Below are 18,192 nucleotides of genomic sequence, written 5' to 3'. Positions count from 1 at the left end.
GGAGGTGAACCTTGTGCAACTGAATGAATGGAGTTGTGAACTGTTTTATTGCAACCTGATAAAATTACTTTTTGGCAAGAAGTGTAGGCAAAAGTAAAACAAATACAGTAACAAACATAAAATATAACAGTAAGCGGACGGGGGGAGTCAGAAAAGGCCGAATTTGAGTTAGTTGCAGCTGTGTAAAAAGCAACATCGCTTCTGCGTGATGAACCAATTCATTACTGGTGCTCTACTTCCAAATGAGCTTACAGTTAGTGGCCATACTAACAAGATCCCAGGAGCACCAGGCTGACAGTTTAGAAAGCTCACATGGGGAAAAATGGAGCAGAGCCAAATACATCTAGCCGAGCCCAATTGACACTTCTGTGAAGATTTACTGAGCTGATTACCAGCTGCAAAGATCTGCTCATGGCCTTATGTCAGTAGTAGCAAACAGCGACCTCATACACACTTTAGTGAGTACCAGAGAATCAGTCACAACCGTTCTTTTGGCACAAAAAACATTTAAAGAGTTTCTTAATTAGTTTTAATTAAGGCTGAGGGCAACGTGTGATTTGGACAAGATCCAAATAGACTAAAAACAACTTAAGAACATCTTGTTATGTTATGTCATTGGCTATTTAGAGCGCACGATCACCGGGTAGGTCTCTTGGTAATCTTTAGTTATAGTTAGGCTTTCCTGTTTTCAGTTTCTATTTTTGATAAATTCTGGTGGGGTTTTTTCAGTGTTTTCAAGTGATTTCAATACTTTAAAAAAAAAAAAGTGGTTATCAGTGGTTACACTGGTGTTTATGGAACATTTCGCTTTTATTATTGCTTGCTTTCTACACTGATAGTGCATGGTATATAGACAGTGAAACTATAGTGTATATGAGGTCCGAATACATTTTTTCAAATTAAACTTATTGTATTACACCATACAATACTTCTTAAATGAGTCATTGGTCATGTGCGCTTGCTCTTTCTTCCCCATGTAAACGTCTGTGAAAAGGCCCTCTAAACATTGACACTTGAGATGGGCAACGCCAAAACAGCCAGTACACAACTTGTTAACTCTGGCCACTGACATAGCTTTCCATGCCAATATTGGTTCACTTGAAGACTGCAATTCTCAGGGCAGGTTCTACAGAATTTGCGCTGCTCTGGGTGCTTATGCTCTCAGAGTTATTGAAGCGGTCAAAAATGAAGCAGCACTTTTGAAATTATGGAGGAAACTCCCCTTTACGGAAGGGATTGTAGTGTAGTTCCTATTTCCCTTGTAGGCTCTGCGCATTGGAATAATATACACTATAGTTGTGGCATAGGACTGAGGTCAGTATGCCTCTATCAAGTACATTAAACTTAATTACTTTATGTGCCAGCTAACTCAGAGGCCACTAGAAACTCCTTGAATAAACAAGGGAGTCGTTTCTGGCAACCGCATAAACATGACAACTTTGTTTCCCTTAGAATTGGAACATGTCTCAGAATCGTGGAAACAACAGATAACAGTTTCACTCAGTCTATCGTGCATGCTTAGTTTCTTCAGAGTTACACAGAAATAGATAGATGGGCGTTTCAATAAAAGGACTTATTGAACAGTCTTGTTTCTCGTGTAAGAGATACGAGCAGTTACAATCGCAAGACAGTATGCGAGATATAATATGTACAGCGTAAGCAGAAATAATACTGAAACAGCATCGTCTTCTAGCTATGACATATATTCATGTACACATACATAAATAACATAGGCTAAAAGTGGATACTCGTTTGATACTTTCTAAATCGTTCTACCCCAGTGTACCTAACCTAAGAGTTGTACAAGGTATGAAGTAGGTGCTGTATTCTATAGTATGGTAAGCTATAGTTTTGCATATGCTAAGTCTGATATGCCAAAAGTCCCTTTAGGTTCTAGTCAGCTCCATACCTTAGAATGAGAGGTGGGAATCTCTTTCCGGGTCTCAAACTCTAACACCCCACGAAGAAGTCAGAACACTGGAAGCTGGATTCTCTGTGAGCAGGGATGACAGCGTCTCGTCAGTGCGTCAGGCGGGGACTCGAATTCTTCCGAACTTGCCATGGCGAGCCGTATCGAGATGTGCAGCCGAGCCGTGGTTTGCCATGGTAAGGGAATGTATATTTATACCTGGAAGGTGCTTACGAATGTTAGCATTGACGTAAAGTCGTGCAGAGGAAGAAGGCATGAATGAACCCCCAAGGAATAGTTCATGCATGATAGATGAGTTCTTGGAGAAATCAATAATCCTAGCTAGGAAAAGTCCCAAAGGCTTAAGGGTCTGGTTTCTAAGAACTCGTTGGGACGTTGGGATGGACGGATGTAGGTGACCATGCCTGTATTTGGATAGCATGGCTAATGCCTAAATAAGGACTGGGATTCTATGCCTAAATAAGGGCAATGTGAATTGTGCCTATATAAGGACATGATTCAGGAAATCCTATGTACGGAAATATAAATCGAAACACAACAGTATCTAGAACAGTGTACCACAGTGAGGTTTCATTGACTCCATATGCCATTGCGGTGAAGAGACATTTCTTTGCATCATTGCAAGCCATTTCTCATACATTGTAAAATAAAAGTTCTCGAATTGCTCTTCACCATTGCTATGCTTACCAAGTGGCAAGCACTCTAACATGGAACATGTTGCAGTGCCAAAGTCACTAAAGGTGTCACCCAGTCTACTCTCAAGGAGATGTTTCACATCTACACCAATTATGCTGAACACTTTGCAGACAAGGGTGTTTTCAGACTCTAGTTTTTAGGTCTTGGCTAGCGTAGGCTGCGCAGACATGCGCAGTCTCGCTGGCGAGATTTAATGATTTAGAGTAGCTTTCACTAGCGGGGTTTAAGCCCCGCCTCTCTTTTCCATTGGCTGGCGTCACTGTTTATGCTTCCAGTGACATACACTTTTCTCTTTTAGATCAGTCCCAGTTGGACTGACTGCCCCGACTTACTGCTGGCGTAAAAGGTTTCTTATCTTTATGGGGCCAAACACATGGCCCCATAAAGATAAGAAACCTTTTAGCAGGCGAGGCCTGGGACGGCAGAAAAAGGGGGAAAAAAACGTCATAGCAAGCACTTGTTCTTCTCGACCTGGGGGGCGGCTGCCGCGCGTCACCACCAGGGAGTGCACAGGCACTTGGGGGAGGCGCTCCCACAGTGCTTAGCGCCACCGTCTTTAGCCATCTTACCAGGCGGAGAGCGGAGCGAGCAGTTTGAATTTGAGTTCCCCTCTGTCAGCCTCAGCGTGGTGCAGCGGACCTTGAAACCCACGGAGGCCTGATCCTGCCCGGTATCCTTGGTGGTGTTGGTGCGTCAGTGCGCCCTCCCTCCCCCTTCTCCATGGACATGAGTCGTTGCTGGTAGCCTCAGAGGGACACAGCTCTGGTATCTGCAACAGCAACGGGTCCCGGCGGCCACCAAACGCAGCCCTCAGCCCGGAGGAGGGCCTCGCCGCGCTCGTGTGATTGGTGGCCAGGGGGATGGACGAGGGGCCCCGTCGCTGCCCCTTCCGCTCGTGACCCGCAGTGACAGCAGCACCAGCAGCCGCCTGAGCCTCGCCATGTCCAAGATGCCAGCCAAGAAGAAGAGCTGCTTCCAGATCACCAGCGTCACCACGGTGCAGGCAACCGGCAGGATCACCGAGGACACAGAGCCTGGACGGCGACCCTGACTATAACCGCACCGGGGACGTCGAGGTCTCCTGAGCCGTGGACTGCAGCCCCGACGAAGACGAGGAGCCCAGGCCTGCCAGACGCAGTTCCCCGGAGGAGACTCTAAACAACGTGGGCAGTCCGAGCACCACCACCCAGTCGCAGCCCCTGCCCGCCGCACCAACCAGCTCCCGCTTCAGAGTCATCAAGTTGGACCACGGCTCGGGAGAGCCCTACCGGCGCGGGCGCTGGACCTGTGTGGAGTTCTACGAGCGGGAGAGTGACAGCATCCGGCATGGGCCCACAGTCGACACTGCTACAGACAGGGACAGTGGATTGGGGGTCTTCCACGCAGGGCCCTTCTTCAATCAACCGGCTGACAGCTCTGGGCCACACACGCCGCAGGTGGAGAGGACGGGCCAGGCCACACAGCAGCACTTCCTCGCTGGTCAGCAGTCTCAGGTGACTGGACACAACGGGACTCAAGTGAGCCAACTCTTGCACTTTGTGTACTCTCAACCGACGATGACATCAGGACATGGTCTCCCTTCTCACCCTCCAACTCAGAGTGAGTATATGCACAACAGGACCGTCCACCCCCATCAGGGGCCTGCCCAGCAGGCACCCTCTAATGTCCCCAGCTCTGCGCCTCCAGTCTTCCCATGGGCCAGGCGAATCACTCACATGGGTGTGCACAGGTCAGTGACTCCACTGTCCAGGGACCCGTGTCCAGCCATGGTGTTCAGAGTCACCCTGCGGTCATTCCGCAGGCAGGGGGTGTGGTGCAGCCCGGGGTGCCATCCGCAGGACTTGTACAACAAAAACCCGTAACTCAGCAGCAGCTGGGTGGAGGTGTGTCAAGTGGCCAACACACGGTGACTGGCACAGTTCATAACGTGCCCGGTGGCGCCCCTGCTACGAGTGTGCCTGCTGTGCAGAGTTGTGCCACTCCTGTCACTATGCCAAATGCCTCAGTTACTGTAGTCCAGTCGCATCAGAGCGGCCAAACGACTAACTTGCAGTGCCAGCCTCGTCCAGCCCCTTGGGCTTCCAGGGAACCATGTACATTCAAACCTTCAACACTCAAGCCTTGGTCCCTCTCAGACTCCATCTTTTGCGCACACAGACGACAGAAGAAAGTCTGAGCCTCTACCTCAGCCGCCACATTCATTGATTGCGGAACATAAAACCTTCCCGAAGTCTCTCATGTTAGACTCACTAGCAAACCCTCTTCATCTCCCAGTAACGACTCCAATGAACACCCTTGCACGTTCTGTATTTGGTATATCCATTCCAGTTGATGGTGAGGACGACAGGAATGGGGACTTGGAGTCTTTATGGGGTAAACGGAGGGGTGGCTTGGGAAAACGGTAAGTTTAAAATTCTGGAATTGTTTTGGTATTTTAAAATTAATTCTTTTTGCATGAACCTTTCGGAGAAGTCCGTTCACCTTACAGTTTCCACATAGTGCCAGTATCCGTTCTAAAGGTCAGGAGTTATTCTTCTCAAGATATAGGCGATACCTGCCTCCAAGCAATGCCCACAGTGGGCTGTTTCTGGTGGTTACACTACATAGTCTAAACTTTAGTATAAATGCCACGCCCTAAATCGAAACATGCTTATAACCAGTTCGTGCCTATTGAAGTGTGGGGTGGATCTACAAACTACAATTTATTTGAAACCTGCGTTATATGCTGTTGTCCCTATTGATTTTGGAATGCACCAGTGGTATTGGCGTCGATGACGGAGAACCTGAACCACTGCGCATGTGGTGATGCTAACATCTGGCTTCTCTGGTATCACAACACATTGGACTAAATGTGTGTTTACTGGAAGTATACTTAGGGTCACGGGATTTCCAACCCCTGCTTAAAACGCTAAAGTTTCTGCTAGTCGTTTCTATTTTATTTTGTTCTGGTTAATAAAATGTTACCAACAATTGTCTGCAAAGACGCACCGTTAAAACATAGGCGGATTAATCTTGCTTGCAGATGTCACTATTAAAGGGACTTCGAGCAAGTTACACTAGGTGGGGACTTGCTTCAAATGTCTCCCACGACTTGCCGATTAGCTGCTTCGAGGAGTACACCTGGTGCTTCAGGTTGACTTCAGAAGTAGTTTTAAACAGCATTTTGACGTTTTCACACCAGGAAACCATTTACACAGGCTCTCGTGCACATTGTAAGTGGCGTGTTCTTCAAGCCTTTAGTGAGTAGTTATTCATTCCCTTTTATGCTTCTGCCTTCTATTTGGTCTGCCAGCTGCTTATTAGAAAGATGTACATTTTCGTGACTAGATGTGTCCTCTCTATATGGATTAGCTGTGCATGATGTAAAACCAGCAGTCGGCTGCTTATGCGTCACGCTGCTTTGATGGTGAAACGCTGTGTTTTACTAAACACTGATTTAGCATCGAGCATTTCAATCAGTACTAGAAGTAGCCCAGTGCTGCATTGAGCAACTATTGCATTTGGGTCTCGCCTTTCATTAAGTTAAAGCCATTTGCTTTGCTATACAATACCATTAGCAAAGCAAAAGGCTGTAACTTAATCAAAGGCGGGACCTATTGCATTTTCAATGCTTGTTTTAGTATGTCCATTACAGCAGTTATGTTTTCCTGTAAAAATCTAAGAATGCAGTAGAGTGTACATTTTCACTTCACTATCAATATGGGACCAAAGATCCTCACATTTCTTGTCTTTGGCATCATTACACAGCAAAAAGCCTGTAAACGGTCGCCACATGGAAAATATAGCATTCATAGCCCCTTGGACTGGGAACCATCAGCTAAGGGACACAGTTGGGATGACTCTTTCTTTGATGCCACACAAAGCACAAAATGATAAATATTTGCATTTTAGTTCCTGTGCATAAGAAAACAGTGCACCAGAATGGACTAAAAAGTCATTAGCATTCCTCATTAACTCTGAAGATTGTAAAGATGTTTTCAGCATTCCATCTAGCAAGTGGCAAGGATCTCCTACAGGGAAGCACTTCTGCTCAGGTATCAATTTTGAAAGGTCATCACACAACTTTTTCATATATGTAGCTGAATCACTGCAAATACATACAATACCACTCCAATCTTTGTTGAACTTGGAAATAACTTTTTGCAGAGCATTCCAAGTGACACTGCGTTCCATGTTTTCCAAAAGTCTGGTGTCCTGTTTTAACCTCTATCTCAGATGCTTGGTGATAGCGCTCTTTTCACATATACAGGTCACTATACCTTGCATTGAATGTTTAAAGCCTGGGGTGTTGGAATTTCACCTACCATCAATACCGACTCACTAGAAACTGGGGGCTGATATATTACGGGTTTTTACCCATTCTCTGTGGGTAAATGTGATGACACATAAGGAAAGATTCTTATGAAACCAGCCATTTTACCCATCAGTGAAAGAATCAAACGCAGCCAAAATATCAAATATGATTTTGATATTTCCGGATTCTCTACAGTTTATAAAATAATTAAACAAGACCTAAAACATGCTTCTAAACCCTGTATCTTTAGACCAAAGACCACAAAACTGAAAAATAGAAAAGGAAAAAGAAACAATATTTTAGTGGCATCCCTAAACAACAAAACTCAAGCAGAAGAATGATAGCTCAGAATTTCTTACTGCTAGCTTGTATAACAAAGTTACATTGTATAGGCCCCTTCAGGAAGAAAAAAAATGACTTTCACTCTCTTTTTCCTTTCTTTGAATGGCATTTAGTTTGTGGTTGTGCAGGTGTTTCAGTGTTTATATGTTTACACTGGTGAGGGCTATTTCTCTTTCAATGGGGTTTTATCAGTTATTATAGGTTTAAACCTAAAACCGGACAGCCTAATTATAGTGCTTGGCTATAAAGACCATATAAATTATTTTTGTCCACATGATGCCTTCTACGTAGTGTTTAAGAGGTGTGCTACCTATGACCAAGTAGAGAGCTTCCCATTGTCCATGTTGTACTGTAAGATGCATTGTAGGAGTATTGTTTGGGAGATGCTAATAGAGCCACTGGGGCCAGGTAAATAAGGAGACGGAATGGGAGGCAAAGAAATAATGAAATGGGGAATGGGGCCCGTGACACTGACTAGATGGGAGGAAGTGAGGGAAAGCTATGGAGACTGGAATAAAGAGTGAATGTCATTTTAAAAGGAACTTTTTTTTTTTTTAAATCAAGAATTTAAACATACGCAATTTAGCTCATGTTTTTTGTTTGTTTTCAATGTCCTTTAAGAAAAATTAGTCATACTACTTGTTTAAATAAGAAATGCCTATAAAAAAGGAATATGCTACTTACCAGTATGCATCTGTTCTTGGCATGTAGAGCTGCAGATCTATACACTGTGCATAGATCGCCATCTGGTGTTGGGCCCGGATGTTTGCAGTTTGTTTTTCCTCTTGGAAAGTCTTTGGAAGTCACGAGGTCGGTGACTCCTCCTTTGGTTCGTATTGCGCATGGGCTTCGGCTCCATCCTCAGATTGTTTTTCGCCAGCAGGGAAAGATGGAGCGTAGTAATAACAGTAAAGAAACCCATGTGTGTTGTATCTAAATAAGATAGACTGGAACGGATACAGGTAGCCGGGTGGGCGTGTATAGATCTGCAGCTCTACATGCCAAGAACAGATGCATACTGGTAAGTAGCATATTCCGTTCGAGGCATATGAGCTGCAGATTATACACTGTGCATAGACTATATAGCAGTACCCAACCCTAGCGGCGACCACCGGCATCCGTTGCAGTTGTTTGGAACAGTCTTTTTTAGTACAGCCTGGCCCACATTAGCTTGTTGCTTGGTTTGCACATCTACACAGTAATGTTTTGTGAAAGTGTGCGGTGTTGACCAGGTCGCTGCTTTGCAGATGTCATCTAGTGGTATGTTTCCTAGAAAAGCCATAGAAGCCCCTATCTTCCTCGTAGAGTGGGCTTTAGGGGGAACAGATAGCGTTCGTTTTGCTTTGTGGTAGCAAATCTGTATGCATTTTACAATCCACCTAGCTATCCCTGATTTAGAAATAGGGTTGCCTTTATGTGGTGGAGAGAAAGAGACAAATTGCTGTTTGGTTTTTCTGAAAGGTTGTGTTCTTTGGATGGGGTAAAGTAAGGCCCTTTTAACATCCAGTGTGTGTAAAGCCCTTTCCGCAACGGTTTGAGGTTGTGAGAAAAAGACTGGTAATTCTACCGACTGGTTTAGATGGAAGGGAGAAATGACTTTGGGTAAAAATTTTGGATTGGTGCGGAGTACAACCTTGTTCTGATGCATTTGGAGAAAAGGTTCCTGTATAGTGAGTGCTTGTATTTCACTAACCTTTCTAAGGGAAGTGATGGCCACTAGAAATGCTGTTTTCCATGTGAGAAATTGCAGCTCACATTTATGTAATGGTTCGAAAGGGGGTCCCATTAGCCTTGTGAGAACTATATTCAAGTTCCAGACTGGTGAGGGTGGTACTCTGAGTGGAATTACTCTTTTGAGGCCTTCCATAAAGGCCTTGATGGCAGGCACCCTGAAAAGTGATAGGTGCTGCCTGTTTTGTTTTGTAAGTAAGCAGCAATTGCTGCGAGGTGTAACCAAATGGATGTATATGCTAGGTTACACCTTTGTAGATGGAGCAAGTAACATATAATGTGCTGAATGGACACATTTAGAGGGTTGATTGTGTTGTTGTGGCAGTAAACAACAAATCTTTTCCACTTTGCAGCATAGCATGCCCTAGTAGTAGGGCGTCTAGCTTCCCTGATAATATTCATGCAATCAGGGGGAAGGTTAAGGTATACGAATTCTAGGACCTCAGGAGCCAGATCGCAAGATTGAGCTCAGCTGGGTCTGGGTGCCCCCCTGCTTTTCTCACTTTATATTAATAACCTGGGGGAAGTTTTGTCCTCATCTTGTAAAGACATCCCAAGAGTAGGTACTAAGTTGATTCCCGCTTTGTTGTATGCGGATGACACGGTCTTATTGGCTAGAACTGCAAGAGGCCTTCAAGCCCTTTTAAATGGTTTTAACAATTTTATGGTCTCCTTGGACTTAGTAATTAATTTTAAAAAATCCCACTCAATGACAATAGGAGATGGAGCTGCTAAAAAGGTTACATTCTTCTGCAATCAGCAGGAGCTAACAAAAGTCCAGACCTTTCCATATTTGGGGGTCACTTTTGATGACCGAGGATCATGGGTCGCGCAACGCGCACAGAAACAGAATATTCTCGCTAGGGCAACAGGAGCATTGTTGGGTTTTGCAAAACGGCTGGGATGCAAGCCCTTGCCCGCGATTTTGAAGATATATAACGCTAAGTGCGTGCCTATGGCCCTGTATGGTAGTGAGGTCTGGGGCTATGCGTCGGCAGTGGAGATTCAATTAATTGAGAATGCCTTTTTTCGGAAACTTTTGTCATTGCCTGTTTCTACTTCAATCTTTAATATCCATGAAGATTTGGGGGCTGAGTATCTAGTGGATCAGATTTCCGTTGCCCCATTAATGGGTTGGTTAAGGGTTTGGGCGCAGCATCCACCAACCCTAAACCAGCTCATTATACAAGATTGTCTGGTCCTTGACAAAGCCATGTGTATTCCTTGGCTAAGATATATCAAATCTAAGATGGAGACTCTTGGCTGCTTAGAATTATTTGAGAGACCATGTGAGCTGTCTAAATTGGAAATAAAAGACTTAAAGTCGCAGTTCATGTGCAGGGCAAAGTTGCAGAGAGAAGGCGAGGAAGTGTGTAAACCGTCTGTTAGGAGATTTGTCATGTTAAGTATGGGCAATGAGATCCAGCCATACTTGACTTATATAAATAACCCTTTTCATCTATTTTTATTGATTAGGTTTAAACATGACATGTTACCTTGGCTCCTAGCACACCCGAAGGGCTTTTTTAAAGAGGGCACTTTGGGCTCCTGTCCCTGTGATAACGCCTCCGAACAAAATACGCTGCATATGATTTTTTACTGTAAATTTTACACTCTGTTACGTAAGAAATTTATTTGCCCCATTTTTAAGAACTATCACTTTGACCAAGTAAGGCCCGCCTTGGTATTTCTGCAAATGCTGGGCTCTCCTCTTGTCTGTTTTGGAGTTGCCAGCTATCTTTCAGGGGCAATTAGAAGTAGAAATCGAATGTAGTTTAATATATTTTAGCTCTATATTTTTTAGCATGTTTGACAGTCCGAGACCGGGCCTTTTTATCCCTTTCGCTTGAAATCATGAAATAGTTTTATAAATTTTGGCCTGCCTTACTTTTTAATGTTCACATTCGCCAATTATTTGTTTAAACTTATTTTTATGTATATTTGTGCACTGTGTATTGTTTGAAATTCCTTTGTTAATTATTTTTACATGTAACTATTTGCAAATGAAATTTTGTGTATGCTTTGATGGTTTGAATTATTAACCGAATAAAGCTATTGTTGACTGACTGACACTGGGTGCCTGATCTCTCCATGGTTCTGGGTTAGGAGGCATGGTGAGAGGTGCAGCTTTTGGTGTGGTATTACCGAGAGTTCCAGCAGTGTGGTGTACCACGGTTGTCTGGCCCATGTTGGGGCTACTAGGATCAGTGTTAGGGAATGCTGTTGTAGCTTTCGCACCACTAATGGAATTAGTGGGAGAGGTGGAACAGCGTATGCAAATTTGTTTGACCAGTTCATCCATAATCGCATTGCCTTCGGACAATAGGTGTGGATATCTGGCGGCGAAGCTTGGGCATTTTTTGTTTTCGTGGGTGGCGAATAGGTCTATCTGTGGATGCCCCCACTTCTGGAAGAACGGGTGAAGAACCTGTGGGTGAAGTTCCCACTCGTGGATCTGCTGTGTTTGTCTGCTGAGCAGATCTGCCACGGTGTTCTGGACTCCTGGGACGTGTTGGGCCAGGAGAAAGATCTTTTGTGGAATTGCCCATCTCCATATGCTCTGTGCTAATTGAGAGAGCTGTGGAGAGTGTGTGCCCCCCTGTTTTTGAATGTAGTACATGGCAGTCATGTTGTCTGTGCGAATGAGGACTGCCTTGCCTGAAATCTGCGTCTGGAAGGATTTTAGGGCTAGGAAGATTGCCAGTAACTCCAGATGATTGATGTGGAGTAACTTCTGTTGCGGCGTCCATGTGCCCTGTACTGTGAGATGCAACAGATGAGCTCCCCAGCCGGAGAGCGATGCGTCTGTTAGGATTATTTGTGGAACCGGGTCCAGGAACGGTCGACCTCTGGAAAGGTTTGTGGTGTTCCACCACTGCAGAGAGCGATGGGTGCGACCGTCTACCAACAACAGATCTGTCAGTTGCCCCTGGGCCTGGTTGCACTGGCGCGCTAAGCACTCTTGGAGTGGACGAATCTGGAGTCTTGCATGGGGCACTATGAAAATGCAAGAGGCCATCATCCCTATCAGTTGCATAAACACCCTTGCTGGGAGAGAGTGTTGACATATGAATTTTTGCCGCAGAGCCTGTATATTTGCAATCCTGGCAGGATTGGGATAGGCTATGGGTTTTGAGGTGTCTATGGTGGCACCGAGGTATTGTTTTGTGTGTGATGGTACCAGGTGGGACTTTTGTTGGTTCACCGTGAAACCTAGCTGGTGAAGTAGTTGGCTTGTAGCGGCGGTGTGTTGCACACATTGTTGGTAGGACGTGGCTTTTATTAGCCAGTCGTCCAAATACGGGAAGACGTGAATGTGCTGTCTTCTGAGATGTGCCGCCACTACTGCTAGGCACTTGGTGAATACCCTTGGTGCTGTTGTTACCCCGAACGGGAGCACCTTGGACTGGTAGTGTTGCCCGTCCACTACAAATCTGAGGTACTTTCTGTGAGCATGGTGTATTGGGATGTGAAAGTATGCGTCTTTCAAGTCCAGAGTGGTGAGAAAGTCGTTCTGGGAGAGGAGTGGAAGAACCTGTTGAAGGGTTACCATGTGAAAATGGTCTGAATGTATGTAAGTATTTAGAGGCCTGAGATCTAGGATAGGTCGTAGAGTCTCGTCTCTCTTTGGAATCAGAAAGTACAGGGAGTAGACCTCTAAATTTTGTTGATTGATGGGGACCTGCTCTATGGCTTGTTTTTGCAGGAGGGAGATTACCTCCTGTTTTAGTAACGTGGCATGTTCTTGAGACATTGGGCGTTGCCTGGGTGGAATGTTTGGGGGGGTAGATGTTAATTCTAGGCAATACCCTGAATTAATAATTTGGGTCACCCATCCGTCTGAGGTGATTGTCTCCCAGACGTGAAGGAAATGTTGTATTCTGCCCCCGACCGGAGTGGGATGGTCTGGAGGGAGCGGGGGAAAGTCATTGGGTAGGCGGTGTGGCAGAGCGGGCGGTATTTGTCTTGCCTCTGCCTTTATTATTATTATCACCTCTGTATCCGCCTCTTTGATAACCCTTTGTGAAGGTAGATTGAGGAGGGGATTTGTAGGACGTGGATGCACTATCCGAGGAGTAGCCCCTGTCCGTGCCCCGAAAGGAAGAGCGGCGAAAAGAGCGCCTAGGAGTGTGTGACTGTAGGGCTCCCATGGATTTCGCCGTATCAGTATCTTTCTTCATCTTTGAGGGCTTCGTCAACTTTTGGGCCAAATAAATGATGTTGGTCGAATGGGTGGTTCAATATGGAGGCTTGTACCTCAGGTTTAAAACCTGAAACTCTTAGCCAGGCGTGGCGACGGAGAAGGACACTGGTGTTTATGGCCCTGGAGGCTGTATCTGCCGCATCTAGGGCACAGCGTATAGAGGTATTAGTTATTGTTTTTCCTTCTTGGATCAATTCATTAGCCCTATTCCTGTATTTTTCAGGGAGATGGTGCATGATGGTCTCTAACTCATCATAATGCGCCCTGTCGTATCTGGCCAATAGCGCTTGCGTGTTGGCGATACGCCATATATTGGCGGCTTGTGACGCAGTGCGCTTCCCTGACGCGTCTAGGAGCTTGGACTCTTTGTCAGGTGGTGGTGCTTCGCCTGACGCCTGAGAATTTGAATGCTTCCTAGCTGTAGATACCACTAAGGAATCCAGTGGTGCAGGGCCTTTAATGTATGAAGGATATGTGGGGGCGGCTTTGTATTTTTTCTCTATACGGGGGTTTAGGACCCTGGCCCTGACTGGGTCTTTAAAAACCTCCGGTGCATGTAGGTAAAATGGCAGTAGACCTATGTGCATTATCGAAGGTGTCTAGGAGAAAATCTTCCTCCCCTGGGTCAGTATGTAACTCCACCCCGTGGTAATGTGCCGCCCTCTGTAGTAGGTGGTGAAAGCCTAACAAATCTTCTGGTGGGGATGGCCTAGATGGGTAAAGGTCATCCTGTGGGACATCTGGGATGTCCGGATTGTTATAGTCATTCCATGGGTCTGGAGATCCAGTAGGGGTGGGGTCTTGTGGCACATCTGCTGGATCATAGTAAGGGTCCCCTAGATCATCGTGGTCTGGAGACAAGGTTGGAGAGCGATTAGGCAGGGGTGGAGAAGGTGGAGGTGGGGAGGGTGGAGGAGGTGGGGAAGGCACTCTGAAAGGGGAGGTAGCAGTGTCCTTCCTCTTTGGAGGAGGAGGTGGAGCTGGTTTGTCCAAGTGTCTCTTTTTTGAAGACAGTGTCAAATGTCCAGTTTTTGGATCCTTGGTAAGTGTCTTTTGCAGAGGATCCGGTGTGAAAAGTTCTTGTGAGACTGGTTGTTCGGTGGGCGCCGAGGTTTTCGGGGCCGACGGCTTTTTAGGCTTGTCTAAGCCGTGCTTCTTCGGGACCTCCAATTTTTTGTTCGGTGCCGAAAGAGGCTTCGGCACGGGAGTGTCGGTGCCGAGGGCCTTATGATGTTTGGTCGGCACCAAGAGGGCAGGTTTCGACACCGAGGGCTTTGGTGCTGGGCTCGGTGTGGAGGTGGAGGCCGTTTTTTTCTTCGGTGCCGAAGGGTGTCTCTCGGTACCGCTGGTAGGCTGGCTCGAGCCCGAGCTGCCGGAAGGCTTAACAGGCTTCTTTACCGGACCCGAAGGTGGGGTGTGAGAAGCAGTATCCTTGGTCTTGTCTAGGCCCGAAGGCAAAGGCGTGACCAAAGCCTTTTTGGGGATCGGCGTGGGTGTGGCAGGGGGTATAGTACTCACGACCCTCTGCGCCGGGGTGATGTCCTCCACATCTGAGTGGTCGGCCTCGGAAGCACTGACGAGGTAGTCGTCCTCTTCTTCGATGTTCTGCTGTCCCGGAGCTTCGACGTCGTCCCCGAAGATGTCGACTGGAGCGGAGGTCGAGGAGTGCGCCATGTTGCGTCTGGCCCTTCGATCTCTAATAGTCTTTTTAGATCTAAAAGACTTGCAGGCGGGACAGTCTCGGGCCTCGGGTTCAGGGGAGAGGCAGAGGTTGCACACCTCATGAAAATCGGTGTGGGGGAATTTGGACCCACATCGAGGGCACTTCTTGAAGGGAGTTCTTTCCATCAGCCGAGACCGGAGCCGGAATAGGCCCGAAGGCCGCCGTCGACGACCGGAATCGAAGAAGTGCCGAAGAGAAGGTGATTAAGATGATTTATTATTTGAAGGATCTCGATGAGCGAGGATTTTGCGTCGATCGCTGAACTGGAAAAGTTCGGAACCAGAGCGCGAAGTTTTACATCCGAGCCCGATGGCGGAAAAAAACAATCTGAGGATGGAGCCGAAGCCCATGCGCAATATGAACCAAAGGAGGAGTCACCGACCTCGTGACTTCCAAAGACTTTCCAAGAGGAAAAACAAACTGCAAACATCCGGGCCCAACACCAGATGGTGATCTATGCACAGTGTATAATCTGCAGCTCATATGCCTCGAACAGTAATTTATTCGAAAATATCTTCTGGACAGTGTTGGTAATACACCAGCGAATGACTCTTAAATCACTGACTGGACGTTATTTCCCATTTGGTTTTATACGTGACTTTTGTTCATGGGACAGGGCTTAGGGAGTGATTTTGATGCAAAATAAATTAACGAGATATGCAAACCACCGAGCCAAAACAATGATCGAAGCAGCAAACAGCGATGTTGCAAAGGTAGCAGAGTGCTTTACGTGAGCACCAGTTGCATTCCCGACGGACACAGTCAGTTGTAGGCAGGCCCGGTTCTATCGGGTGGTCCAGGCCCACCCAAACATGAGCCTGGCCGACCCAAACATGAACCTTGGCCCTTGCAGTGACGTCAGGAAGGCCAACAGAAAATGGCCCCTTTAATTTAAAATGTTCCTCCGAACGTTGTTTTTAGGTCGAGCCTAGCGGCAGTGCACATGCATTCCTTGCTCTACGAGGCACGCAGTAGTCTAGTATGCTGTGGAAGCCTCGCCTTCTCTCTGCCATATTTTTTATTGGGTGGTGTCACTTACCTTGGTAAATGCTGACTTCCGATTGATAATGAGGCTTGTTAGTCTCTCCTTGTTACGGCCCTGTCGCCATTTGTTACCTCCCATAAGGACTGGATCTTTTACTTGTGGAGTTACACGGTCTCCTTCATAAGATGGTAAACACTATTCTTTTTTTTTTTTATTTGCAGCGCGGTCCACTTTCACTTTAGCGGCCGCGCTTGTTTAATTAATTTGTCGCGCGGGCCGAAAGGGAGCGTTTCTACTCATTAATATAACAAGCATTTGCAATGCAATAGGTCTCGGATTTACGCGGGTTTGAGCTATTTACATTGCAAATAACAATGCCTTTTATTTTTGTTTTCAAAACATAAATAAAAGGCATCGTGATTTACAATGCCAATAGCTTAAACTCGCGTAAATGCGAGACCTATTGCACTGCAAATGCTTGTTCTCTTTAGAAGTATAATGACAGTGTCCTCAAGAATGTCTATACGTGAAAGAAATCTAGTCAAAAAGATGACACCAAATTTCTTAACCCACTGTAGATTGGTGAAGCTTCCCGACAACGGTTTAAGGATCCATTTGTGGCTACACGGAGTACCGTGCCTTAAGCGACGACTATAGTTCTATAGCCTTATTTTACAAAGATTGACACGTCTGAATTACTCCCACTTGCGAAGATGAGACTCTCAGTAGTTCATGCCAACCTGGCAGTGTATACAATCAATAACGATCATAACAGCCATGGATTCCAAGTGCACAGTCAGCTTCATTAAGTGACTCAATCTCAGGCCAATGAGGTGACAGGACCCGGAGCTCTTCCCTGTCAGGGGCTTCAGACTCTTAGCGGTTCAAGCTCACAGCAGTGACATACATGGAACTTTTTTTCCCGTCTCAAGCACTGGATCTTTTATGGATTCAGACCTTAACAAATGATGGAACACACACAGAGACGGCTACTGTGGTTACCCACACTCTGGAATCCATTGAGTAGGGCTGGTTTTGTCCCTTAAGCCACACTTTGGAATTCATTAAATGTATCTTCAGACCATCTTTGGTCACTGTACCTTAATCAAGAGAATTCATACACAGAGGTAGGAATTGTGGTCCGCCACACTCTGGAATCCATAGAGTAGGTCTTGGATCTAGAATGCAGAATGCTGCTGTAAAAAACACCAGGAAAAGCTCTGCTGCTTCTTCCTACTTTAGCACATATTAAGAACAAGTGCTTGGAACAGATACGGCAGAGAATCAAATATTAGACACCAGGGCACAGTCTAAGGCGAGATGGGGTTCATGGTGTAGCAGGCCACGTCACATGCCAACTGAATTGGTTCATGGGTACTCACCTCATTTTGAGGCACATCCTAAAAACAAAATGTACTAAGGCCTCACGTTGTTTGGCAAAACACATTGGGCATTTTATATTACATGAAATATACTGGGAAATGTATCTACCAAAACAAGTAAAGGAACAGTTCATCACTTGATTAATGTAAACGTGACCGAAGCCTCCTGTTTAGTGATGAAACCAGACATACCTCAGGAAACCTAAATCAAGGAGCACAAACTCACTCCTTGCCACCCAGACTGCCCAGCAGGACCCGCCCTGCTGCGAGCGTGCAAGACTTACCTGCAGGGTTTTATCAAACCAGCGGTTGCCACTGTTCCAGCGGCTGCCCCCGCCATGAAGCATCTGAGCAGCCACGCGACTCAAGTACAGGTCATCGGACACGCGGGGGATGGGCGCGTCCAGGCAAACCGTGAAGATGCTCTTCTGGATTCTTTTCACGGACTCCTTGTTGGTCTTATCTGGAGAGGAAGAGGAGGAGACAGACCTCTTAGAGTTTGGCAAGATGCCAGTCTATGAACAAACACAGGCAAAACACGTGTTTAAGTCAGTCCACCTGGAGGTGGGAAATGCGCAGTGATGGATGAATGAAGCTGTGCTTAAAACATTTGATTGACACGGTAACCTTCATGTTGAGATTTATAGTATTATGATGAGAACAGACAACTGCCACATAAAGACTGTACTGAATGCCAAAGGATGGTTGTGACAAATGTTGCTCATCACACTATGCAGGGTCGGTGGGAAATGGTGTGTCCACCACAAGGGCCCCTGCCCCTCTCCCTGGGTCCTTCGCTGTCATACACTCCAGCTCACAGGAGCATATACAGAACACCCAATTCTAACAGAAGCAGTTGATAAAGAGGTTGCACAGGAGTTGGGATTAAAACCTGCAACAAACTT

The 18,192-nt window shown here is 46.1% G+C and overlaps 1 protein-coding gene and 1 pseudogene across 1 annotated transcript in view; one reads left to right on the top strand and one right to left on the bottom strand.

The window, feature by feature from the left end:
* The window catches only part of CRAT (carnitine O-acetyltransferase), a 412,536-nt gene that overhangs the window by 174,056 nt on the left and 220,288 nt on the right, over positions 1–18,192 (bottom strand). The window contains exon 7 of the mRNA XM_085614011.1: positions 17,572–17,750. Within this exon, the coding sequence (XP_085470137.1) occupies positions 17,572–17,750 (179 nt within the window). The remainder of the gene's footprint in view (positions 1–17,571; positions 17,751–18,192) is intronic.
* Positions 3,567–5,031, top strand: LOC146868947 (TSC22 domain family protein 2-like; annotated as a pseudogene).

The sequence above is a fragment of the Triturus cristatus genome, chromosome 1_2 (genome assembly GCF_964204655.1).
Source record: "Triturus cristatus chromosome 1_2, aTriCri1.1, whole genome shotgun sequence".
Classification (NCBI taxonomy): Eukaryota; Metazoa; Chordata; class Amphibia; order Caudata; family Salamandridae; genus Triturus; species Triturus cristatus.
This window is presented reverse-complemented; position numbering and strand designations above follow the sequence as displayed.